The sequence below is a fragment of the Enoplosus armatus genome, chromosome 18 (genome assembly GCF_043641665.1).
Source record: "Enoplosus armatus isolate fEnoArm2 chromosome 18, fEnoArm2.hap1, whole genome shotgun sequence".
Lineage (NCBI taxonomy): Eukaryota > Metazoa > Chordata > Actinopteri > Centrarchiformes > Enoplosidae > Enoplosus > Enoplosus armatus.
Window position 1 is genome coordinate 7,087,012 of NC_092197.1, and position 26,657 is coordinate 7,113,668.

The 26,657-nt window shown below is 39.8% G+C and overlaps 1 protein-coding gene across 1 annotated transcript in view; it reads right to left on the bottom strand.

The window, feature by feature from the left end:
• Nucleotides 1-26,657, bottom strand: part of arhgap24 (Rho GTPase activating protein 24) — a 65,811-nt gene that overhangs the window by 20,497 nt on the left and 18,657 nt on the right. The window contains exon 3 of the mRNA XM_070924514.1: nucleotides 20,512-20,599. Within this exon, the coding sequence (XP_070780615.1) occupies nucleotides 20,512-20,599 (88 nt within the window). The remainder of the gene's footprint in view (nucleotides 1-20,511; nucleotides 20,600-26,657) is intronic.

Below are 26,657 nucleotides of genomic sequence, written 5' to 3' on the forward strand. Positions count from 1 at the left end.
GTGAGCACAGCTGAGAGGGTGTGAAAGAGAAAGGGAAGGAGGGGAGGGAGGTGAGGGAGAGGAGGTTTGAAGAGGGGGTTGGGGAGTACACACACTCACACTCACACACACACACACTCACGCACTTACCTCTCTTTAGCACTGTAATGGGAACAATGGGCAGATCTCTCTGAAGGCTTTTGTTTAAAAAGACCACTGGTTTGACACAGGGCATGACCCCATAAGCAAACATGGGATGTCCCATTCACACTGCTTTGTTAACATCTTCAACCACAAACTGTTTAGAGCATTAGTGGAATCAAATAAGCCTTAATATGATTTATAGACAGTATGGAGAGTGCATATACAGCATTATTATTATTATTATTATTATTATTATTATTATTATTATCATCATCACATGGATACTATTTCTTTCAAGTTTGGATATTGTAATATTTTTTTTTGATTTGCACTTTTGTTTTGTTTCAACAAATGTTATTATTTATCTAAACTATCAAACAGTTTAATAAGTAAGTGAAAGGAATGTAGACAAAGTTAAAGTAAGGAAAAGAGTGCTGAATCCAATAAATAGTCAATTATTCAACTAACTAAAACTTAACTGAAAGCAATTTAGATAATTGATTAATCATTTAATTTTACTTATTTTTTCCTCTTGCCACTTGTTATTTACCAAAAAAGAAACAAGACAAAAACAGTCGGGCAACACTCAGATTCTTGTCAAAAAAGGAAAAAGAAGCTAGTTTACGATACACAACAATAACAAGAACAAACATTGAGGAAAACATGATCTTTTGTCAGTTGGGGCTGAAGATTGAAACTACAAGTTTGATAATCAAATAATCAATTTTAGACACCAGACTTTCTCTGGTCTTCTCAAATGTGAGGATTTTATGGAAACATTATGTAACATATTTGCGTTCTGGACTGCTGGTTGGACCAAACAAAATATCTGAAGACGTCACCTTCGACTCAGATCTAAACAATAATTGACAGATTCATTGATAAAGAAAATAATCATTAGTTGCAGCCCTAGATGACAATATACGCCTACCACCTTTATATTATGACGGTTGATTATTATTTAAAAATGTCAAATGATCAAAATGATACCAAACTATTACTCTTTCACATTCTAAACTCTCATTGCAACTTAGTTCATTCGTCATGCTGCTCAGACTCCTGGTGTGTAGCTCCTCTCTCTGCAGCTACATCTTCCCATGTATCTATAAAGGGGGTCCTGTTTCACCTGACCCCCAGTAAGGGTATCGATGGCTAATTCTCTCCCTGGTGTCACGGTGGTCCTTGCCTGTCAATCGACATAATCTGAAGGTAGACACCACAACATTAGCCTCCACCTGAGTCCCCAAAGACATTGTCTGCAGGAGAACACAGACTCCATAGAGTTGCTATGGCTATCCATTACCATCTGATGCTGAATGAGTAACAAAGTGAATAGGAGTGGGGAGGTCAAAGGGGACAAGGATTGTTTGGCTCTAGCTTCCCTCTACAGGCGCCCATGGGGTAGAAGATAATCATGGCACCAAAAAAAATGGAGAATAATGGCCGCATCATCTCTGAATTCTTTGTGTTCTTTGGTGCTGAGAGGCAAACATGAAACCATGACTGCTTATTTTCTGAAGCCAGAAGCTTAGCCACGAGAATGCAGAAATCTTGAAGTTAAAAAATCTATTTAAGAACATTTTACAAGATAAAAACAAAGTGATTCAGTAACCACACATTCACTCCTCTGTTCTCATACAAGATGAAAAGGGAGTGAGCCGGTTGAAAGGCAGCTGTTAGCGGAGTAGTACGAGTGAGCACAGCTTTAATAAGTTGTCATGAGGACAGTCGGGGAAGCAATGGGTCAGTCCGTTCAGGGAGGTCACAGGGCTGTCAAAAAGCCAAGTGTTTCTGTTCTGATTTCATGCCAACTAAATAAAGAGCTGTGTCTCTGTGTCCTGCCAAGGCTGCTGTAAATATACCATTATGTAAGGGGAATCAATTTCAACTTTAGGAAAAGGAAACACGGCTCAGACTTGACTTAAAACCCAAAGCTTGTGTTGGAACATAAGTTGACGTGATAATTATAAAGACTAGAGACTAATACAGAGGTGAAAGTGAGTTGTGAAGTGTCCGTGTCCTGCAAACACAGCATTTTCTAACAATGCTTCTTTTTCCAAAGTACCTCTGACTAGAAAAGAATGCAGTACATCATGTTTGCTATGATGGGTTGGTATGCTGTATCTTAAGCTAGTTTCAAGTTTCGCAAAGTTGGTGTTCATACTTCACTGAAATGGAAACCAGTGGCTTCAGGGCAGGAAATTTGAATCAAACACTCTAAAATAAAGTATGTTTTGCTTTGGAAAATAGCTTTAAAGTATATATGATTTGTAGTAAATGTGTTAAAATAAAGAAACAAAATAAAACCAAAAACAAGCGAGCAAAACAGAACGATCCTTTAATATCTGACTTGGTTTTAAACTGTTTAAAGCCAAAACTGACAAATATATATATAAATATAAATCACAAATGACATTTATGGATGCTCTCAGCCATTGGTATGAAACCACAAACATTCTCTTCAACCTATTTATTTCTGTGGTGACTTGCAGTATAACGTGAGATTAATTCTAGACTAAGTCCAAACATCTTTAAACTATGCATGACAACACTTTGAGGTTTGTTAAAATACCAAAATCCTTACGAGTGAACCATTAAGACCACTGACTGCTTCAGTGACTACTGACTGGGGGATTAATCTCCCATTAAAATGTTAGGAGTGTTGAGTTTTGGTGAGGGCCGGCAGCTGTTGTCACTTGAACACTTGCACGCAATGCTGGGAGGCCGAAACATTACATCAGTGATACAGGCAGACTGATACTTCAGAGGAAGCTTCTGGAAAGGTGCAGTACATACAGATCCAAGAGGAAAACCTCTCTAAAGTCAACCTGACACTAGTTTTTAATGCACTTTTAGCCTGCTATCATCATCATCATGTTTCATGTCCAGCCAGACGCACTTTAAACAAACAGTTATGCTCTCTGTTGGGCTGCGATGTGTTTGACAGGATGAGGGTTTGTATTTTCATCTGCTGTGTGTAGGCATCCTCATGGTCATGTAAACATATCTCACTATGATGGATCACCAATACGACAAGTGTATATCATGCACTCATGGCTGTGAGACTGTAAATCTGTATGGCGTACATGCCAGGAGTTCATACTTGGTGCGCGACCCAAAACAAATGATATCCCGCAATGTTTGTCCAGTATCCAAATTTGTTTTGATTTATATACATAATGTTGTCAGTGCCAAGCCTCATACACACACATGTACTCACACAGAGATGCAGATAAGGATGCTACTGCTTAAAGGATTTTCTGTCAGACAACTGTTGTCTGTTTTGGGGGGGGGGGTTCTGCAGAATAACATGTCATTCACCTTTTTTTTACAAGTGTCTTAATTGCTAAGACAAAGAAAAGAGCAATAAAACATCCACAATTATGTCTGAAGGAATAGAAGTAGACAAACATCCTGGCACTCTGAGGCAGGAGTGAACCTCCTTTATCCACACCAGAGAATGAAACAATGAATGGACTTGACAAAGTACCTGTTGCTCCGCTCACTAATACCTTCTAATATCACCTTTCAGTACTGATGAGGGCTTCAGGGCAGATGCACACCTGCACTCCCCACAGCCAAAATTGGTAGGTTGAGTCAGCCTGGCCTTTGGGAAAGCCCTTTGAACTTTTCAGACAGGGTTATAGAAACCTGACTTCTGGTTTATGGTTGGACTACTGGAGGCAACTCACTTTTTCTGTCTTTCCTCATGAGAACCAAAAGGAACTAGCATGGAAGAAGGGCGTGTGAGCTCTGGATACGCTGTTGGGGAAGACCTTTGACCAGAGAGATGCAACAAAAATGGGAAGAAAAATCCTGACACCTCAAAGAAAAATGCTTCTCTTGATTTTCAATCTCCTAAAGTAATTTCGTTCTAAAATGAATTCACTCTGGTCATGTGTCATAGAAGCATTAATCAGTGTTTTCATTTGCTAGATTGCTTTAGGAGATTGAAGGGCCTGTCAGACGTGAACATTATTGTGATAGAAAGTAGAGATAAATCTGACATCCATCAATCATCACCCCGCATGAGCCTGTCCCACCGCTTCATATTTCTACTTAGTGACTGATGAGGTGGAACATGGAATATGAATTGACACCATTTTTGGTGCAAAAAGAAGCATCTGTGTCACTGTGTAATGAACTCATTCTTGCATCCGTCTATGCCAGTTATTTTCGATGTGTGTTTCTGGTCACATACAGTATCTGTGTGATGGTCAAACTCAGAAGGCATGCACCATAAAACTTCCTGTTGACTCGCTTGGACTGCCACTGAACAGCGCCCATCAGCTTCGGCAAGATAAGCGTGTTTTCATTTTGGCCATCGCAGCAGTCCTGTCTGCGTTGCCGCTCCACATCCTCGTTGTTTTTTCTGACAAAGCTGGCCAAAGCGCTGTCAGCCTGAGAGGGCTGCAGTGCAGGGGGGAGTGCAGGCAAGCTGGGTCAAAGAAAAAGATTGGTGGTGATCTAAGTGGAGAGAATGCTGACGATGAGGCTGGCTCTTTGTGTGTTTGAGTGTGCGCGTCGCTGGACTTTTGCTGATGTTGTTCGGTCAGTTCTATAGGCTCAAACCTGTGCTATAAATAAAGCTTTCATTAATGACAGTCATTGGTAGTGAGTTACCACACATGCATATAGTGTTATTCTAAATAGAGAGCAGCGTATATCATAGACTATACAGTCTGTGGTGTATACAGTGTTGATGCCATTAGTAGTAAAAGTTAAGTGGTCTTTGGTAGGGATGCAACTAACGATTATTCTGATTATTGATTAATCTGTTGATTATTTCATCATTTGGTCCCTAAAATGTCAACTTCAAGGTGATGTCTTCAACAGTCCGAACCCCAAAGGTATTCAGTATATTATCATGTAAGAAAAGGAGCAAATTCTCAAATTTGAGAAGCTGGAACCAGCAAATGTTTGGCATTTTTGCTTAAATAGCTCCTCAAACAATTAATTGACTAATTATATCAACTCTACTCTTCAGTATTTCAGCATCGCCCCATCTTACACTGCGTCCACCAGCACCAGACTAGTTCACTTATTGCACATTGCAGTCTTCAATTATGAGGTTTGATGATCAATATGAATGTCACTGAATGTCAAATAGAGCTTATCACAGATTAATTAAGTGTTTAATTTGTCCTTCACCTGTTTTGATGAAGACACGAATGGTTGACATTCTTCACTTTTACACTTTTCTGTTTTTGATTAGCTCAACTATGCTATATTGGCTGGTCATTTAGTTTCCACTTATTACTTGCTGCCCCCACAAGCATGTGTTGAATTCAACCAGCAGATTTTTCAGAGACTAAGCTGCTGGTCAGTCCTCTAGTTCTGATGTGCTTCGTATCATCACATAGACTGGTTTTTACACAAGCTAGTATTCAAATACAGCCAGAAGTGATTCATTTCAGGGTGTGACAGCCAAAGCCTGGCTTCAGTTGAGCCGATTGCTGAAGGGATCTGGCTTATGATTGATACATTGGACAGTATTCACGTAAAAAAAAAAAAAAACATAGCAAATTTTATACTTTCACCAACAGGTTTTATCATTTTGTCTTTGAAGTTCAGCATCTAAGACATATGAAACAACTCACTTCCTCTCTTCTCTTTCCTTCTCGCCTCCAGCAGCAGTTCTTGATATCTGCTCCAACGCTCATATACATATACAGTATTTCTTCTGCCTGCTTTCTCTCCCATCTGTTGCTTCAGATTTTTGCACGAGAACAGTTTTACCGGGATGGATTTACAGGCAGGCTGGGAGCCATGAATTCAGGAGTGTGTTCTGTTATCTGCCTCAAGCAGCCAAGCAAAGTGAAATTTGACCCAGCAACGAGAAGGCTTTTTTGCCAAGCATGATTTTCCTTCCTCTGGCACGATTTTTTTTTAAAGCTACATATCTAGTTCAGCCACACCTGAGTGGCATTTAAACTACATATGTGTTTTAAAGCTTAAGTTATTCTAATAGTTCTGATGGTTAAATCCTATTCACACCATTTCCAATGGTGTTTACCCTTAATGTAGTATAGGACAAAATTATGCAGTATTGCTTAATTATTAATTATTAGTAGGAATTGCTGAACTTTATAATTAGTCTTCCTTTTCTTACAGTTGAAATATGTATAATGTTTTTAATTCATGTGTCATGATCAGTAGAGTGCAGCGCAGTGAAACATGAAAAACTGGAGATTTGCTGTTGGAGACGCTCTACTCTTCAGCAAATAGTTTTCAATAACATCACGATGAAATAATTTCACCTTGGACATAAAATACTCCATCGTCTTTGCTACACCTCGGCAAGCGCAGAAAAATATGGATTGCTGCTTTTATATTTACTCATTTTACTGTCATTGGAATTTTGGAAATGTGTTAATTTAACGGGAAAGATTTTAAAAACGCAGATTCTACAAATTGCATTGTGAGTTGCTTTCTTTAAAAAACTGTCCATTGTGAGTTCGACATTGTCATAGAAGTGCAATGCTAAATCAATCGCGCTCTCTTTTAAGGCTCTGAACTTTTCACCCCTTTATTGTATTTTTTATGCAGCTTTTGGCAACATAAGAACTGAAATGTGTTCTAACTTATCTGTCACACCAGATAACAGCATCTCCTTAATGAAGAGTACATAAACTGCAGTGTGTAGAAAATGAATATTTTCTGAATGTTCAGCATGAAGCATCAAGCTCCAAAAGACTGATGGTCATTCCCATCCTGTCAATACAGCGCCATAGAGCAACAGCCCTCTATAAAAACAAATTCCTGCATATGAAATGAAACATTTTGTCAGAGATTATAACTCCATTATTCACAGAGCATGTTTGCAGAAGTCATAGCGGACACATAAAAAGGAAGCTGCAGCGATGTCACCACAGCAGCAGGAAAATCAGGAATGCAAGCATCATAAACTGCTCATCTGAGATCACAGCTGCAATAAACACAAGCTATGAACTGGAACTTGTAAAACACCCATCTGCTGACATGATGAATGGACAGCGTGTGGAAAAGACACTTTCTCAATGAGAACTGAGAGTCATTTGCAACTCATCTGCAAATCGCTTTGTGTCTTTAGTTTAAGACAAGTGAAGCTGCCTGAGAAATCCCTCCACCCCTTCCTTCAGTCGGAACTGAAACTTTAAACAGTGCAAAGTCTAATAATATCACTGCCATCGTAATGAAGCGCTCCAAACCAGATGCAAACGTGTTAGTATTCATTACTGTTATGGAAAGAAACAGACCTGGGTTGGAGTTAAGATCCATGGGGTGCAGAGGAAGACGTGCACCCTTCTCAGCTGGAGATTGAGGGAGCAAAAGCCACGCTGTCGCTGCTGACCGCCGGGCCCCCTGTGCCACTTCTTCATCTGTTCTTGTTCTGTGCCACAGATAGATTTATCTCTTTCTGTTCCTACTAAAGCACACTCCACTACACTTACTGTCCTTCCCACTCTCCCCCTCTCCCCTCTGCTTCTCGCTGCCCTCCACCTCATATAACTCCTTCGCCTAAAACTTCATTTTCTTAAGTCAAAGGCAGGTCAATGTGACACGCCAATCAGCAGCACTTAGGCAAGGTCAGGCTAAGGCTAGTCTGTCTGCCTCTCAGGAAGCCCTTCCTCTACATATATTTCTGTCAAAGGAGCTGAAAGAGCAGAGGAAGCATATTTCTAAGACAAACACGAAAGAAGTGTGGGAGAGAGAGCGACCGAATGAAACCGAGTGAGACAGCAAGCCGCAGGCAAGATGGTGTTTCTGCTTGTCTCTGAAGGAAGGGAGAGGGGTGGGGTAGGAGCTGGTGGTGGGGGGGGGGTGTATCGTAAATCAAGCAGCCCTCCCCAAAGTGGGGACCTGTAAATCTGACGAACGAAGAGTGGGCACTCGGCCAAATGACTCATCCACAGTGCTCTATAAATACAGCCGTGCGGGGTCGACGAGGCTGCTGCTACTGGTGGCCAAGAAGCCCAGAGACACTGGGGTTTCTCCCTCTTGGAGGAAGGTCTTTAATAGCCTCCTTATCGTTTTTCAATCTCACCCAGACTTTAAGGCGAACCACACATCATTGGCTTCCATTAAATGGCAGAGAGCGCCCCTTTGAACCTGGGCTTGGAGAGTGATTAAATTTAAGACAGACACTACCTGTTGGGTTTAACCCAGAGGGGGAAAAACTGGTAGTGGGGAGAGACCTAAATATTTATCCAGAGCGAAATCAGTTTACATACCATTGATCTGAACATTCAAGTCAAGTGTCCCCGTCAGACAAACATACTGTAATAGTCTTCACTGGAGGCCAAAATGTGCCCTCGCTGAGACCTGGCCAACCTGATACATGTGGGAGCAGGGGTTGTGGACGGGGGTTAGAGTGGGAGGCTGACGGAGGAGATTGTTATGTGACATGTCAAATACCGATCCCCTCAATAAGGCTGTTATGTAAGCATCTGAGCTTCCTGTCGTGTCCCTCTCTTTGGCCTGAGACTTGGTCTGTTTGCAGGCCTCAGTGCATTTCCTCCAGAGGATCTCACTGACTCTCACACACAGGAATAATAACGCACGGACACAGGAAAGGAAGAAGAAGGCCTTGAATTTTATTACTACGACAAAGATGAGAATGAGGCGGACATTTCAAACACCATTTACCATGTACGAAAGGTATGCGGCTTATTGTTTGGACACGCTGAATTCCCCAGTCTCCTGCTTTTTGTCACGTACCTTTTTGAATCAGCAGTTTAACATTTTGTGTCTGGCCGAGATGTGAAGAATGTTTTTGTTCAACTGCATTCCATTCTCCGTACCTTATGTACCATTTGTTGTCCTTCACAGCTCAGATACAAAGCCATTTACCACCACAAGCTGCTACTTTATCATCTTTTCATTATCTGACAGCTTTATGAGGAGTTAATGGAGGATGCGTCATTAAGTTAAACACCTCTCCTGTGCTAAAAGTGTAGCAGGCAACATTGCATGTCCACTCATCCTACATGTTATCAACTTGTGTTGTTGTTGCAGCTGCCTTTTCCCATTTAGCGGATGATCAATCATGGCTTTATGAAAAATGGGCTTCATCACTCACTTGCAGTTCTAGCCATGATGTGGACTCCCACGGGTTTTGGTCCCATCACAAATACATAAACTGCACATTGTGTTGTTACAGAGAAATATAGGAAGACTGTACCACTGATGAAGATACTGACAACATATAAAACCATCAATCATCATGTGCTGTTACAAAGTTGTAACCTCCCACTTACAAAACAGACTGTTAAGGTTTTAACTGGTTATGAAACAGTCTCAATACTGTACTTAATACTGATGTTTTTCAATATAGTTGTTATTAATGCCTGTCACTGGGTCTGATTCTCAGCGAGATCAGACGAAAAGATTTGCGGCATGCAGACCAGAAGAGCCTACGTATGCAGAAGTAAGTAAAACATAAAAACTGCATCTTTTTAAAAAGGAATATTTAGATGCTTTGGGAAATTATTAGCTTTCTTGCCCAAAGTTAGATGAGAAAAATCTATAGTTTCTGCACCCAGTCAAGAAATAGTCCAACACATAAACTCCCTGTAATACAACAATAACTGTCGCTTGTCTTTATGCTAAGCTAAGCTAACCGGCTCCTAACTGTAGCTTCATATTTAATGGATATGTGAGTGGTATCAATCTTCTCATCAAACTCTTGGCAAGAAAGCAGATAAGCATATCTATCTAATCTTCTGATAACCGTAAAAGAACAATATTTTCTACAAACAGCAGATTTCATCCTTCTGTCACTGAACTAAACACTCTCCAGACCTTCAGTCTGTGGAAATCCCACACAGAAGGGAGGCGTCCTTGTCAGAGAGTCCAATGCCCTCTTTGACAAACCTGATCGTTATAAGAATCTCAGAGAATACAATGACTGAACAGCTTGCTGCTGCAGCTCTGGGAGCCCAGACTCCCACAGAACCTCCTGCAAGATACCTTGGGAAACCTGGTCAGTGACCTTTTCCTAATCCACAAAGCCACATGTAGTCAGGCTTAACAAACTCCAAACCTTTCAACGATCTGTGAGAGGGTAAAAACATGTTGCCTCTGCTTTGAAAACCAACAGGAGCCTGCATTGTTACTTTAAATCCATTTGACAGTCAGCCAGAGTTTCCTTTCCAGGCCCTTGTCACGGACTTTCAGAGGAAGGGAGTTTGAGTTTTCTGCGATCTGTTTGAGCACTCAATCCCCAAAATGTTCTGCTTCCAACATCTGCCAATACAGTACAATGGAGCTGCTCCTAAACTGTGTGACACTGAAGAGTCTTTTCAATCACGGCACTCCACCATCATCCAGACAGATTTTATCAATGCCCACTGCCTTGGCATTTTTCTGACTATCTCAACAACCTCTGCCAAATAGATTTTCTCAGACAGACCTCCCTTTTCTCCTGAATAAATGATGCGCCTGCTGGATTTTCTTTCTCAAACTGCTTCTTACACCTTCCAACTATTTCCCCTGTCAGCGTTTACCTGCACCTGCAAAGGCACACAAAGCAACGTCCTGCCTCCGCCTTCTGGGACACAGAGTGGTTTTCCAGATCTCAATAAGGAACATCTAAAAATCATCCTCCACTGCCTCTATTATTTGCTCCCAACCCCAGCTTCCCCTTTGGCAACTAGGCAGCAGCAGCCTTGCTAGCCTGCAAATAACTTTCAGAGTAAGGAGTACCAACTGGGTCCAGAGGGCCTTCTATTTTAGACTTATAGCACTGGTCTTTACTGGCATAAACCAGCAGGATTTTGAGCTGCCACCAACTAGCTTTTGAGCATAACACAATTAGATAGAGGCATCTGAACAGGAAAGATGGCAGTCCATAGTTATCGAGACATTGTACTCAAAACCACAAATGGCAACCTCATGGTGGAGCTAGACGAAAAATCAGGGGATCACCAAAGTCAGTAGGATTCATCCTCTAGGGACTATGTTTGTCTGTACAAAATTTCATGGCAATCCGTAATATCAACACAATGCATTTAGTCTCCTATTTCAAAAGATCTCTCTCATATCGGGCTGTAAGTGCTTCATAACTTCAGAGTTTGTGTCACAACACTGAGCTCCAAATGAACTGTCACGATCTCAAACACAAACATCCTCTCTGGGGAAAAAGTTCTGTTGTTAATGAAGCCAGTGGGTGGCTGTTTTCAACGCTGAATGTTGCATCAGAGGAGGAAACTCTTCAGTTATTGGATTGCGGGTTTAGAATATTAAGGAACATAAAACTGGCTGATATCATGACCTAATTCAGTATGAAAAACCTCTGTGTTGCATCAGAGGGGGAAAAGAAAGTGCCCTTGCCATTCATTAAAAGTCAAAACAAAAATCTACAAGCTACATGCGTTATAGGCAAACATAAATTCACTGAACTGATATCTCTGGGTGATTTTGAATCCCAGCCATTTTTGGAGCTTTTGGAGACTATTTTCTCACTTCATGCTGCCAGGACATCCATATCCACTAATATCCACTAATATCCACTGTGTGTGTGTGTCTGCCTGAAATGTCCCTCTGCCCCTTTGTAATGCTGAGAGCTCTGGGTCATAAATCCAGATATTAAGAGAACAACAACAAGGGATGTGAATCTCAGAAGCCCCATATGAGAAATGTCAACAGCAGCAGATTGCGAGGCCACAACTCTTCCAGGAGGCGATATGCTGCTGTGTCACAGACTGCAGGTTAATGACTTCGTATGCACACTGGGAAAACATGCATGTGCACACACCAACACGTACACAAACCTCAACACTGAGGTAGAGAGAGAGAGGAGAGAGAAGTTCAGTTACTGACCTTTTTGAAAATGTCACATCACAAAGATAGAGAGAAAGGACACTGACAACATCCCTCAGGCTCTGACCAGACTGACTATGAAGATAACTGACACTTTTATATGCAAAACAGAAACTTGTCACTCATGCTTTTCCGGGATTCATCATTTTACCACAGCAATATCCAGAAAATCAGTTTCACTGCCTTGATACTGCTGCTCTACTCCTCCTGGATTTATGATGCATTAGAAGCTGTGTGTGCACTATACATCCACCTACTAATTAAATCAATATGTCAAAACATATAGTTTGAAAGAGCGAGCTGCTTGTTTATACCCTGTGTGTCAGATTAATACAATCAAACTTGTGTATGGTTTAATATATATATTCTAGCTATGACAGTGGAGTGGGTGTAGGAGGTGGTGCTTGTGTGTTGGGTGGAGAAGTAATTTTATTCCCTCTTTGATTTATCATAGCTGGGTGGGGCTTTCTCCCTGGAGTTCAGTACATAAGCCTAGTACGTATTTTAGATATTTTTCTTTATATTTTTAATTTGAAAACTCCAGATTTTGCACGCAAACCAGTTGATCCTCTTTGAAGTAGAACTGCAGATGAAGCAGTGAGCCTGTTGTGAGATTAAAATAGTCCGCAGTCTTTCAGACACTCCATAAACACCATCATAATATGTGCATAGTCGCGTTACAGATAACATGAGTTGATAAAAATGGATTCTAGTATGTCAGCCAACCCTCTAGAATAAACATGATTACAGTATAGTTAAAGCTGCACCGGTGGTCACTGAACTTTTGTTTATACAAAGGAGCGCACACATTATACACACATGCAGCCAATGCCAGCACCAGAAGTTATCCGTGACGGATGTGACATGGGGGCCTATTTGAAAACCACCTCCATACATCCTGACACTGAAATGTCAGCACCACAGATGAATATGCTTTCTCAATTACTCTACTGGGACTTCCTTAACCTTAAACACTGATGCCTAGAGGGTAAAATCCTCAGCCTGCCATATTTATTACCGTCCACGAACAAGTGGAATAATTGTTTGGGTTATTAAAGCCCCCACCCCCTGCTGCTGGCTTGGACTTTAATTCATCCATCCATCATTCCATCATCAACTTCAGGTGCTTATAGTCTTCATGCCGGCTTATGAATAACGCCTGGCTTCCTCATAATGAACAGTACAGTGGTCTGTGGTCTTATAATTACATATCTGTCCTCACCCTCCAATAGTAATCATTCAGTCATTACTGCTTAATAAGAAGACTAGGTTTAAGATTAGCATGTTATCCTGATAACAGCACATTCCTAGACTAATCATACAATGCCAGTTTGTATTCAATTTCCTCATTAACCAGAATAATAAGAATAATAAGAAGGATCTCTGCGTGTCTGAGTGTGATTTACTCCCATTCTACCTCGCCTGCCCACTCATATTTACATTGTGATTATCGTGAATCAACCACACGAGTCACACTGTGCAAATAAGACATTCACCTCAGTGGCATATGACACTCATAAGTCATTGCAGAGGTCACCAAGGTGGCTACCTACTGCTACCCATGAGGCATCCATGTCAAACAAACAGTCCCAGGATCATGATGGAACATTAATCACAGATGCACTAAATCCAAAAATTAAATCATAGAAAAAAAACAAAAAACACATGAAACTCATTAAATGTTTTCACTGACGAGATTTATGCTGATGAAAGTTGAAGTAAATCTGACTAAACAATCTTAACTTGTGGTCCATTAAGTATGTTTTTCCAGAGCTCTCAAATGGATCACACAGTCTTCATCAGCAGATAGAGTTTGCTCTGTCATTACTGAGTGGATGTTTACAAATGTTGACAAATAAAACGATATTGTGCGCTATTCAAATATTTTCCCACTTCGATACAAACAGTGTATAATACAAGCTCTACAAATCATTTGTAAAAGTAATAATTCATTCATATTATTAGTTTAAATCAATACTTAAGAAAACGATGCACTTTCAATCATGTCAGCACAACTAAATTAAACCAGTCAGCAACTTTGTTGGTTCATTAATCAAGTGTGAAAGAAATAAAACCCCTCAAATAAGGCAGCTGTCCTGGTCATGACTGTATATGGCCATTATCTCTCAGCACAAAGACTAACATCTTGCAGAATTTATGAAGGCTGAATTATACATGAGCACATTGCTTCCATTTGTCAGAGTATATGAAAATGCCCTACTATTATTCTTAAATTCCTATTGAATTTAAACTTAAAAAACCTAAAGATAGGACTGGATTAGAGGATTTTCTGCAGTATTGTAATGCCTTAGAAAACCACACGAGGGCACTATCACCTTTATTTAGACAGTGGCTCTGAGGCTTTCCTTCGTCTTACCTTCCCTACAGCACTATGTCAACTCACACTTAAAATGAGGAAATACCTACATATGACTTTACTTTATACAATAAGCTGAAGCCAGACATAATCTTTGATACTGGTAGAAGCCTTCAGGTATGTATTATAGACCCATGCTTTGCCCTGTGAACAGCATTCACGCTTGAGGCCGTCCACCTGCTCACGGCAACATAATCCCAAGGTCCTCTCATGAATGAAGGGATGGTGGCCTCTGGGGATGAGCAGGGAAATATTCCCATAATTCAGCAGCGATCACTTGCTAAGGCCTAACCAGCTACTCTAAACCAGGCTACCAAGAAAAACTGAGAGAGAGAGGGAGAGAGAGAGCAAAAGACTGAGCCTTGGGCAAAGAGAGAGTGAGAGAGACATACTGAACTCATACTGGAGCCAAAGCCTTGTGTTTATTAGAGCTTGGGGATAGAGGAGCACACTGTTTCTCCATCAAAAACACAGCGGGGAGTGTTTCCTGTGTTGATTCTTGTTTAATAGGAATGGTATGATTAATCACAGTTGGACCACGGGAAGTGACATTTAGCTACAGGTTCTCATGCAACTTTGACAGGTAAAAAAAAAAAAGAAGAGTCTGTGGCATTTTGTCAAAATTCATAATTTGCTAAAGGTGGGCTATGCACTGCATTGCCGTCTCCGATGCCTAGAGCTACGATATACCACCCAGCTGTGCTCAGATCATACCTGACATTCTTGGGAGGATTCAACAACATCAGATACAACTGCACGCTAATCCTGAGCGGCAGGATGTTCTGATATGTATTCCAGATATATGGACTGAGAGAAATCCAGTTTTCTTATTCTGTCAGTGTTGCCTGTGAGTGAGAGATACTGTTAAGAAGCTACTTTTTCTGTGATCCCTTCGGAAGTACCAGAATTTAGAATAGTTTGCAGGTACATCCAAATATGGCTACCCAGAAAATGTCATAATGTAATTCTTAAGCGTGCATGTCCTGCACAGATAATCGTAAAGGTAAACGTTTAATGCCAGAAATTTTGACTGCTGCATTTTTGTTGTTATTCCTCTTCCCTTTAGCTCAGGCCCATGCGTGCACATGTTGTGACATGTCAGTGTGATGGAAGACAACGTCACTGGTGCTTAAAGTCTCGGTTTGGTTTGAGCAAAACAACAGCCCCATTGTGTCTGTACCTGTGTGTCTGTGTCAGACAGTTAAAAATAAAAAAACACTGATTCTAGTCTAAATAGTGTGCCACATGGTGAATGTGCTTCATAAGCCCCCTCTATTCCTCAGTGACTCTTTCTGCAGGTTTAACATGCATCATCCAGATGTGGATGTGCACAGTGAAAGAGGCACAGACAAAAGAGATGCAAACAACAAGAGAGAAGAACAGAAGAAAGCATCAGAGTGAGCACAGCACAGGTGAATTAAAGTTGTGGAAATGTTTTCTGAACTGTTTTGCAAAATTTTCAAGGCACAGCATGACTAAGTAAAACTTTCCAGAAAAGCTAAAAATACAGAGTTGTGTGTTAATCTGAGAGTCTCCCTCCCCATGCAGATGTCCCGATGCTGCTCGTGTTCAAACCTCACCACCACCCGTTCAAGACAACGGACATCTCTGTACAACTCCCCCCCCCCCCCCACCCCCACCCCCGGTCACTTCCCGTCTGTCCGTCTGCCAGAGACTGTCTGTCCATGTGTTGTGTTCAAACTGCAGGGCCCCATTTAGACCAGTGGAATATATGTGTTGTGTTTTCCTTTCATTTGCTCTCTCTGCTTCTCTTAGACCTCTTTATTTGCTGTTTCATAACAAGCCATGCTCTTGTTTTCCAGCAGTGTGAGGGCAGAATGGGGGAAACAGTTCAGTAGTATTAGTGGTACTGTAAAGAATGCTGAATCTCTCTTCAAGTCTGTTGAGCATAGTGAACATGCGTAATGCACATGTTTTGGTCTGTGTGAGTAATTTTTACAGCATCTGAGACACAGCCATAGCCCAGCTTTGATAGTTTGAAGAAGAAAGTTCATCATGGACAGTGAAGTGTGAGCCTATGTGTGTGTAAATCAGAGAAATCATATATGTGCTAGAACTACACAATACACATTAAGAACAGTACTTTTAATAATTTGACATTTTGGGAAACATTTTCTTCCTTGCATAGCGATAAGAAGATTATTACCACTATAATATCTCTGATATGAGATTACCTGATTAAATAAAGTTTATATCAGGTATCAGGTATATAAGTTATACCTGTCATATATACTACCTCACTATTTATTCTTTAAATTTCACCAGTGCAATACATATATGTACGTATATGTATATATATATATATATATACACACACACATACATATACATTGTTATTGTATATATATACTTTTTTATTTTTCACAATATAAAACGTGTTTAATTGTAAATGTATATATCTTATATTTTATTTTTTATATCTTTATTTGTACATACTTCTCATTCCTAAATTTATGCTTCTTTTCTTGAATGGGAGCACCTGTAACTTCTGTAATTTCCCCCCGGGGATCAATAAAGTATTTCTGATTCTGACTCTGATATATAACAAAGTGTTAAATATGAAGCTACAGCTAGCAGCCAGTTAGCTTAGTTTAGTGTAAAAACTATAGAAACTGGTTATGCAGGGGTTAAACACTTTTTATATTGTTTTTTGTATAGATGATACAATAAGATATAATGTGTTTTTAAGTGAACTTTAGAGGTGCTGGATTTTGGTGCCTTTGGACACAGCCAGGCTAGCTGTTTCCAGTCTTTATGCTAAGCTAAGCTAACAGGCTGCTGGCTGTAGCTTCATATTTATCTTTCAGACATGAGAGTGGTCTCATATTTCTTGTCTAACTCTAGGTAAGAAGGCAAATAAGCGTATTTCCCAAAATGTCAAGAAAAAAATGAAAAGTTGACTTCTTATGCCGTAAAAAAGAAAACTCAGGTTTTGCTGCTACAGCCCTAGTCTGGAGTAATTTATGATGTCTAATGTTAGCTAATGTTAGCAAACTTCAGCGAGATATGACTGACATCACTGAGTCAGTTTGCTCTCTACTTGTGCAACTGACTATGCTTTAGCATTTACTCTTATCCCATAATTGTACATGGGCTCGCTTTAATGAAAGTACCTGGAAAACATCATGTGCTTAAAAAGGAAAATACACTTTGGGTATACAATGTAAAAGGATATAAGTTTTCCACCTCAAACTTAAGTGTCTATTCTTCTTAATAAAAAGTCTAAATCTTCTATATGTACTTCAAATAAGAGCATTTTATTCAAAAAAGAAAGACCAACTACACATGCCAGCTGGATAAGGACAAAACAATGAAAATGTTACACATACAACAATGAAAGCCTAATCAGTCAATGACGACCTTGCTTTCAAAAAACAGAGATCTGAAGGTGAAGTCATTAATTATTTTGGGCATCCTACTGGTAACCACCCCTGAATTTTGAACTTGAACACACCACAAACATTTTAGGACACAAGCTCTCAAGAAAACATTTGTCCTTATTTATTTATTAATATGTTATTGTACCTCTCATATTCCTAATCTATTAGGGACAGAAAAAGGATGAACTGCTTCTGTTGTCTATTATTTTTTACATTGTAACTGCTCTGTGTTAGCACGTCCTTTAAAGTATTAGTATTATGACTTTTTTCAATAACTTTTTGTACTTTAATCACTTTTCCCTGCATTAAACACACTGAAGAGAAGCTATTGTGAACATTTCACTGGTTTGGTTGATAGCAAAAACTGAAAATGCATCATATGGTGTTATATCAATATGTTAACATTTGATTTACAGGAACTGTATTAAAATGTAGAGCATTATCCCACTGGCCTCAAAGTCATACAGTACTGAAACAATGGCATGAGGTTGAAACTGCTCCCTGACAGATATTTGACCACATTCACCGTCACCAAGTACCACAAAAGACACAACATAAAAACCTCCAGATCAAACATAGATGACCAAGATGCTCCAACAGATGACATCCTCTAAAGTGTGTTACAGCACCTCATATGTTGTGGAATTGCAGGAAGAGAAAATTGAGTCACTGGATTTCAAATTTCCTTTTTGCAAATACTGACCCTCATAAGTCAAAAAATGGTGCTAATACACCACAAACTGTTATATGTAACAATATGTTTCGACAGTGAGGTTGTTCATGTAAATAACATGATGTTTTACAGTGTGCAACACCAACAGCATGTAGCACCTGGAGAGGGGGAACTGAAACTGAGAGTTAAAGGGGGCACAATGAGTCAGTGAGGCATGTGATACATTTTTTAATATGCTGTATTTATGATCTTACTACAAAATACAAACTGCATGGGAACAAGACTGATGCTACCTGGCAACTTGGCACAGATCAGAGGGCGCCTTCAGCAATCTTTCCAGAGAAAAGGTGGATAATATTTATCCCAATGCTGATGGTATCTGTCCTAGATGTCACCAATCCTCTGGAACTTTAAACCATATGTTCTGGTCATGCATTTCTCTCAGTAAAGTTGGGTGTGGTAGCTCAGCTCTGTGCCTATAACGGCTCCATCAACAGTATAAAAATATCATTCTAAAAACAGATAACCTATTCATTTGTTTTGTGGTAATTTTCAGCTGAAGTGCATGGAAATAAAAAAAAAGAGAAGCGAAAACATTTTGTTTTTGAAACTTCCCTTTTGTTTCTACTACCTGAAACCAGAAATCAAAAGCATAACTAATTATTTGGACACTTTTTAGATCCACATGGAGCATCCATGTGATCTGTCATAATATGGTGTTAGAAAAGTAGCAACAGAAAGTGCATGAAATTATCTCTGCAGGGAATTGTTAATCCTGATCTGATGTTGAAACTACTAAAGTACATTAGTTCATTAGCATACAAAAACAAAGAAAATGTCATCAAGAGCCTTTCAAGCAAAACTGTGACTCACCTGGACTTCTCATCTGTCAGTTCTGGCCAGCTGCCCAAATTACTTGTTTAAATTCTGCTCATTCTGGGCAGCCTTTAATTGACCTTTTACCGACAAATGTTAGGATGAACTTGCACCATTATCTGCCGGCTCACATTGTTTTTGAGTTTGTGTGTCCAATGGGAGCCGCAAATCATGTGAGAAAATGTCTTGAAACGTATTATTATCATTTGGTTTCCTCTGAGAGAAACTGTAGTGGGTGCACACCAGGGAAATGATAAAGATAAATTAGACACAAGTAGTTGCTGCACACATCCGGTGTCTTCTACAGGGTTTTACTGTACAGTAGGTGGATCAACTGGTGCTGTTGATGAACTCTGCCACAGCATCTTTTAACAGCTGTCTCCATTTCCCCAGTGTGCATGTGTGTTTTAAATATCTATTCCATAGACTCACATTCCTGGCATTGCTCCGCCTGGGAAAATACCCCACTATTCCTTTGTGTTGTATCCAACCATGTTTCCATACAGTCCCCTGGTGTCTGTGCATGTGTTCATCTTTGAGTCGATGTGTGGGAGTATGTGTGTGTGTGTGTGGTCAGTGGTTTACAATAAATCAGCTTCTGAGCCAAGTTTAAAGGAACACTTTGACATTTTGGGAAGTGCGCTTATTCGCTTTGTTGACGGGCGTTAGATGAGATGATGTATACCACTCTCATGTATGTCCCCTAAATATGAAGCTACGGCCAGCAGGCGGTTAGCTTAGCTTAACATAAAGACTGCAGGCAGGTGGAAACTGGTTGCTAGGCAATCAGCATTATGTGTATAAAACTTACTCTCGGCACAAAAGCGAATGAGCACATTATCGACAAAAACTATTCCTTTAAAGAGAAATTAAGACGTTTGTGTCATGAAATTTTCAACTTCAGTCAATCTGAAGTGTCTCTTCACTGAGCAAAAGGGTTTTTAATGAGATACCAAAAAAAAAGGTTCCTCTTAGTGGAATAAAAACAAAGTGAGAGAGCTAGAACTGGAAAGTAAGAGAAAGAATGTGATCCCAATTTCACAACATATGACTTCCCTTTCTCCTCTCTTTCCTATTAAATTTCCTTCTGCCATAAAAAGCAACATGTATAAAATCAGTAAATGGCAGAATTCGTCCCTAAATGATTCTCATAGTATTTAAGACTTCCCCCAAATGTATTTGCTGCAGACACTGTTCTCCAGTCAGCAGTGACATCATCATTTTGTCCTCCCTAAAGAAAAAAAGTGATCTTTTCCTACCTGGAATGACCTCGAAGAGAAATTTCCCCCCGTCATCGCCGCTGGTTGGATGCTCTGTAACTTTGTTTCCAGGTAAGAAAATGGTTCCCTGTGGGGAATAAAGAACAGAGTGATCAGAAGCAATTAGGACTAAATGTTAGCTTTGTTAGTAAATGTTAAGTAAGGAATATTTATGCGGAATAGATACATCAAAATACTTTATTTTCAATGTTTGTATGGTACTGATTCTATGCGTTCCCATGTTTTTTTTTTTACACACATTTGCCATTTGATCTAGAACAATTCACGGTGCAAAACCTTTCCAGCTGTTTCAGCAGCACTCCTGAGCTCAGCAGCACCACTCACACATCATCACAGGAAAACTATGTTCAAAACACTGACATGTTTGTCAAAGGAATTTGCATAGTCATGTGTATCAGCATCTGGGCTGGCCGAGAAGGTGGCGTACAGGCCTCCCGGGGACGGGTCTGGATGATGGAGCTGAGCTGTTATAAAATGTGGCAAAGTGGCAGCATTATAGAGGATCACCATCTCTCTGGCTCAGCTCTGTCCACAATGATACATCAGCTGTGTGACACCAAAGGCCAGAGATTCTCTGCTTTAAATAGCAGGAGCATCAGCATCAGCTTTTTCCAGAGTCAACCTCTCAACAACCTTACTGTCGAGACTTACTGTCTGTTAGAAAGGCTGTGGGAACAGATCCATGTATCTAGTCTTCACAGAGCATCATGACAGACCATTGCCAATGATAACGCAGCATGTTTAAATATTCACCTCAGAAGGGTCACAGTGTGAGTCTGCAGGTTCCTGTGAGTCCTTGTGGGTCATATTAGTGATAGCAGAGCTGGAAAGCAACTGTATTTACATGTACTGTACACAAGAACACATTTAATGTGCTTGTACTTTACTTAAGTACTTCTACTTCATTACATTTCATTTCGTTACATAGTTCTGAGTTACTTTGCTAATAAACATTTGGCTTATAACACATGACCACCTCATGAAATATGATACATTGCTATTGATTAAATCACCCAACAATATATAAAGCAGTTACAATTAGCTCCACATCAAGCAGCTGCAGCTTTAAAATGATGCTTGTACATTAATGCATCCAGAATAATAATCCAATAATATATTATATATGCATGTATGTGAACTGGAGCCATTCTGCTACCTAATCAGTTCTTTTACTTTTGATACTTTGAGTACATTTTGCAGATGATTCGTATTTCTTATTTAAGTAAAATTGTGAATGCTGGACTTTTACTGAAAGAGTTCAAGTATTTTTGCATTGTGGTATTGTACAATAAATGAATTAACTGCTGAAATGTGAGTATTTGGATGTTTTTTAGTATTCTATGACTGCAAACTGAATACCGGTTAAGACAGTTGGTCGAAGTAAACAAGCCATTTGAATGTGTCAAGTTAGGTTTCGGGAAATTGTGATGGCCATTCTTGGCTGTTTTCTGACATTTTATGGGGTAAACGATAAACTGATTGGGTGAAAACTTAATTGTCAGATTGATCGATAATTAGATAGATTAGTTGCAACCCTACTGAAATATTGACCACATATTTTAAAATGTATACACCGCACACTCAGCAATTTGGTAACCTTACCAAATAAATTGAAGTACTTGCATGTGTTAAACATATAAGAGTGACAAAGTAGCTGCTTACTTCATTTAGTCTTCTCTTAATTGGGGCGACTATAAAGCAGGATTACAACACAACCAGCTGCAGGTTGACCCCTTCTGCATTCAAACAGTGACTTTTCACTTGATTAACAACTCGGCCCTCAGTGCCACAACGTAGCATCTGACAGTCATTAGAGTGGGTTACTGTTAATGCAGACAAGATGTGCATTGGTGACAGCATCAGCATTAAGGACCCACACACATTAACAGGATCTGAGGGGAGTCAGTTTCCTTCCTGCTGAGAGAGAGCGCTGTTTAATGAGCCATAACTGTGACAACCAGGAAGTGGAAACCCTACCTGAGGCCCCAGATGAAGTGCTTTTAAAGGGGGTTACAAAGATGGGACAGACACGCTCCAAAGTGAGAGGAACCAGGAAGAGAAAGAACTCGTTTGATGTGGCTGTCAGCAAGAGAATCTGCTCAGCTCCAGTATCTTGGGATTAAAAGCTTCTTTGAGAATGTTTTTTTCAGTGAACACAGACCTTTTTGTCATGCACATTGTACTGATTCCAAGGAAACAGGAGAGGACTTAAATGAATCGTGTGTGGGAGGGATAGACTTCATAAATATGTGCCTTTTGGACTGTTTATATTCTTAAAAAAGAAGAAAAGGACCTTAGTAGTCCCTCCATACTGTAAAACCACAACACTGATATTCCTCCCCTCTATTTCCCAGCCACAGCCACACTTTCCATGCTGACACCCTCCCTGGTGAGCTGTTGTTTGCTGCAGACAAACCCAACCACAGACAGTAATATTTACTATGCAAAGAGTACGGTAGCCTGGCCCAACCCAACGGGGTAACCCCCCCCCACCCCCTCCCCCCACTTATTTTGGGGTGTTTTCTGCATTTTTATGTTGTTGTTAAGTAGGATGAGGTCATTTTTAGAAATAGTGTAATGACACAAACCCAATTATCTTTTGTTCACACACACATATGGGAAACGAAAGTCTCAGAGAGATCTGTTTGAGAAAAGCGACAGCAGGAGGCTCAGGCTGGTAAGCAGCAGCCCAGCCTGTCAGGGGGCCGTTTCTGAGGCTGTGTCCAACACTGTGCTCCAAATGAAATCAAATTTGGTGTGTTTCCTCAGACTGCAAGCAAATACCAGCATACCGACTGTGACTCCAGCTCTGCTCATTTAGTGGCATCTGCACAAGTTTGTCTGACCAGCCTGCTCACACTGCAGCAATTAAATCCAAATGAGACGTTCTTTCTGGTCATAAAACAAACACTTTACCTCTGTGAACATTCACATTTGTTTGGAGCATATTGACAGTTGTAGGGTAAATGTCTGTGCCTTGAATGTTTCATTAATTACCCCTTAGATCAGATAGGCTTCCTCAATTAAATGACGAGAAGACACTGGGACCGGCTCACACACCATGGCATATAATAAGATATCCATTGTTAATGTCTACATGTTGAGTTAATAACATTAAACTTGTGTCCTCTACATAATAAAGAAGATGCTTTATGATGACGTATGTAAAACTGAAGTTTATTTGGGAAGCTTTAGACTCGTGCTGTATAAATCAATTAAGTATGGAGTTAAGTAAGTAGGTTAAGAGATAACCTCAGTTTGTCAAATAATGATCTGGTTTGATGAATGAGTGTAGAAAACAGGACATGTGGCAAGATAATAAAATGCAGGGCAATATATCGTGGAGCAGAAATTGATTTCACATTGCAAACAGATAAATACTCACACTGAAGTCAATTAACCAGACGTTATTGGCTTAACTGGTCATTTAAGTACTCATTAAACCTTGGCTGGTTGATCAGTAGTACTTTTATCCAATAATTACTGTTCTCCAACTTCGGTGACCTCTCAGACACAGGAATTCAAACTCAGTGGGAGACCTGGAGTCGCATGCTTTTTGCCTGTGTGTAAGTGCATCTGCCTGTCTTCCTGTTTTTTCTTTTCACTACCTGAGTCTCTATTTTTTGCCTGTGTGCCCGCTATAAGACCTGTCTATTCAAGTGGCAAAGAGTTACTAACGGCTGTTCTGCTCTGATCGCTCCACTGACTCCATCAATCCAATAAATGTCATCATTATTTCACAGTTATAAAACAGGTAGTTCTGGTCTTCAGCTCTGACTGATGGAACCTCGTTCACTGTAAAACACTCAGTAAATCTGCATCTGCGACTGAGCAACATTCATTAAAACATTAATAGGACTTCTCCATTAATCTTTATTTACTTGGTGGATGAATGATGTGAAAAGTTAGACGTGATAAACCCAGAGAAGAATTAACAAGAGTAGAATTAAAAAGTTGGGAAAATCACAAAACCATTAAACTCAAACCTGTTAAGAGCTATATTACCTGATTCATGAATCATCACGCTGTCAGGCCTTAATGCAAGCAGAGAATCACACAATCTCTTGCACTAAATACAAACTGGACCTTCAGCAAATAATTGTGTAAGAGACAGAGAGGTATAGAAGCAGACAACAAGCACAAGGATGGTCTGAATCATGCTTCTTTGACACACACAGCAAATCCATCAGAAACTACAGATCCCTGAGACAAAAAAGCACGAAAGCCTACAGTGATTTGTGTGCAAGCAGCTGGAAAACACACGGCGTCCTGTCACTTTCTTGCATAGCTGTCACTACTGCTGCTGCTGTTTCTGATGCAGAGACCTTTTATTTTCATCCAAGAAGTTTTATAAAATATCTTCTGCCTAAACCAGGACTGCTCTTTGAAAAACGATACGAGTCCGAGATTTCTCAAATCATGAAATATAAGGAAAGATTACAGAATGAATGGTTTTACTCTGATCTGGTTTTTCCTTTTAAAGAGAATATAAAGTGCCAAAGCAATTACTGTGAAATCTTGTGAAAATCAAAGGATAGGGATTGAAGGGTACACAGTCCTCTGCAAAAATGTAAAACCCTTTAGAGGCAGAATGTAATGGTTCAAGAATGTTAATAACTTGTAGTTTCCATTACCTATAATATGTGATGATTTTTGTCTTTATTTAACCTTATTAAATATACATATATGTAATGTTTTTATGTGACCTTATTAAAGTCAGAGTGCTCTTTATGTCCTTCATGGATTTATCTTCTTCTATGGCCAATAACATAGAAAACATGTTGAGATACGGAGCACTCTGTCATTGTAAGGGCATACTGCATCATACTGCATACTGATGGTGATTGGTCTGAAGTTGTACTCACTTTATTCAAGTTGTGGTGTCATCTGTGACCAACATAATAAGGGCTTTTTTTTTTTTAGTAAAAATGCTGTGTATTCTTTGCACAGCTATGGACACATTCTGCATGTACACGCTCTAAACTCGAGATATAAGCTCCATGCATTTCCTGTGAAATTAACTTATAGCTTATTCAGCTGAACTCTCCAGGTTCCAGAGAATCTACACCTTTAAAACTAGAGCACAGCTGCAGGAGGCATCACTACTTTGGCTTGCAAAGTTTACAAATAACCAACCACAGAAAAGGAAGGTGGCATATTCCTGCGCATCAACTATTTTCCAGTGAAATTAGTTTGCAGCTAGTTCGGTTACAGCATAGTGCCACCTTTAAAACTAGAGCACAGCTGCACCGACCACAGAACAGAGAGATTCCATATTCCCATTCATTATCTTGGTATCTTGTCCTATTCTGTTTCTGTGAATAGTTACCAATGTACACGCATTAAATAATAAATAAATAACACTGGGAGCAAGTTAACTGCAGCAAGTTTAAAGTCAGTCCACAAAGAACAAAGTGGTCCACAGTCCACAAATTAAACTTGACTGTCACAGCATCGTTTTATTAAGCCAGAGAGAGAGGAACAAATGAGCCAAAGCAGACTGCCTGGAGTCTTAGATGATAAAAATCCCTGGGACTTGAAGAAAAAAAGAAAAAGAAGTTGAATAAACCCTTCATCAACAGTATGTCTTCTGAAGTGATAATATGATGACATTTAGCTGAAGGAAATGAACGGCACAAATTGAAACAAGGTTGGTAAGCTGTATCAATAGAGTCTACAAATAAGGAAACAATACATGAATTAAAGACATAAACATTAAATATTTACACCCCTGACATGGTCGTGTGGATACCAGGTACCCAAAAATACAGATGAGTATATGAAACATGACATGACAGTCTGCCTACAACAAACCAATTTTGTGTGTAAAGTTTAGTTTTATCAGAAAGTGAAGATTTTGAGCAAATAATGAAGTTCTTCCTCTGTGGAGCATGAATACACACGGGGAATTCATTGTGACAAGTAATTTTCAATACCTTGTCATGGACCGGAGTCAAGGTGAATATCTTTGTATAGTTGGCAGAGCAATTTTTTATTACACCATTTTGCAAAGTGGTGAGATTTATAGCTTTAATAAAAACTCATTTTCCAGACTGTGACTGTGTAAGGCACAAACTCTTGAAGCTGCTGTAATTTTGAACAGCACTTTGTATCAGCAGAGATTC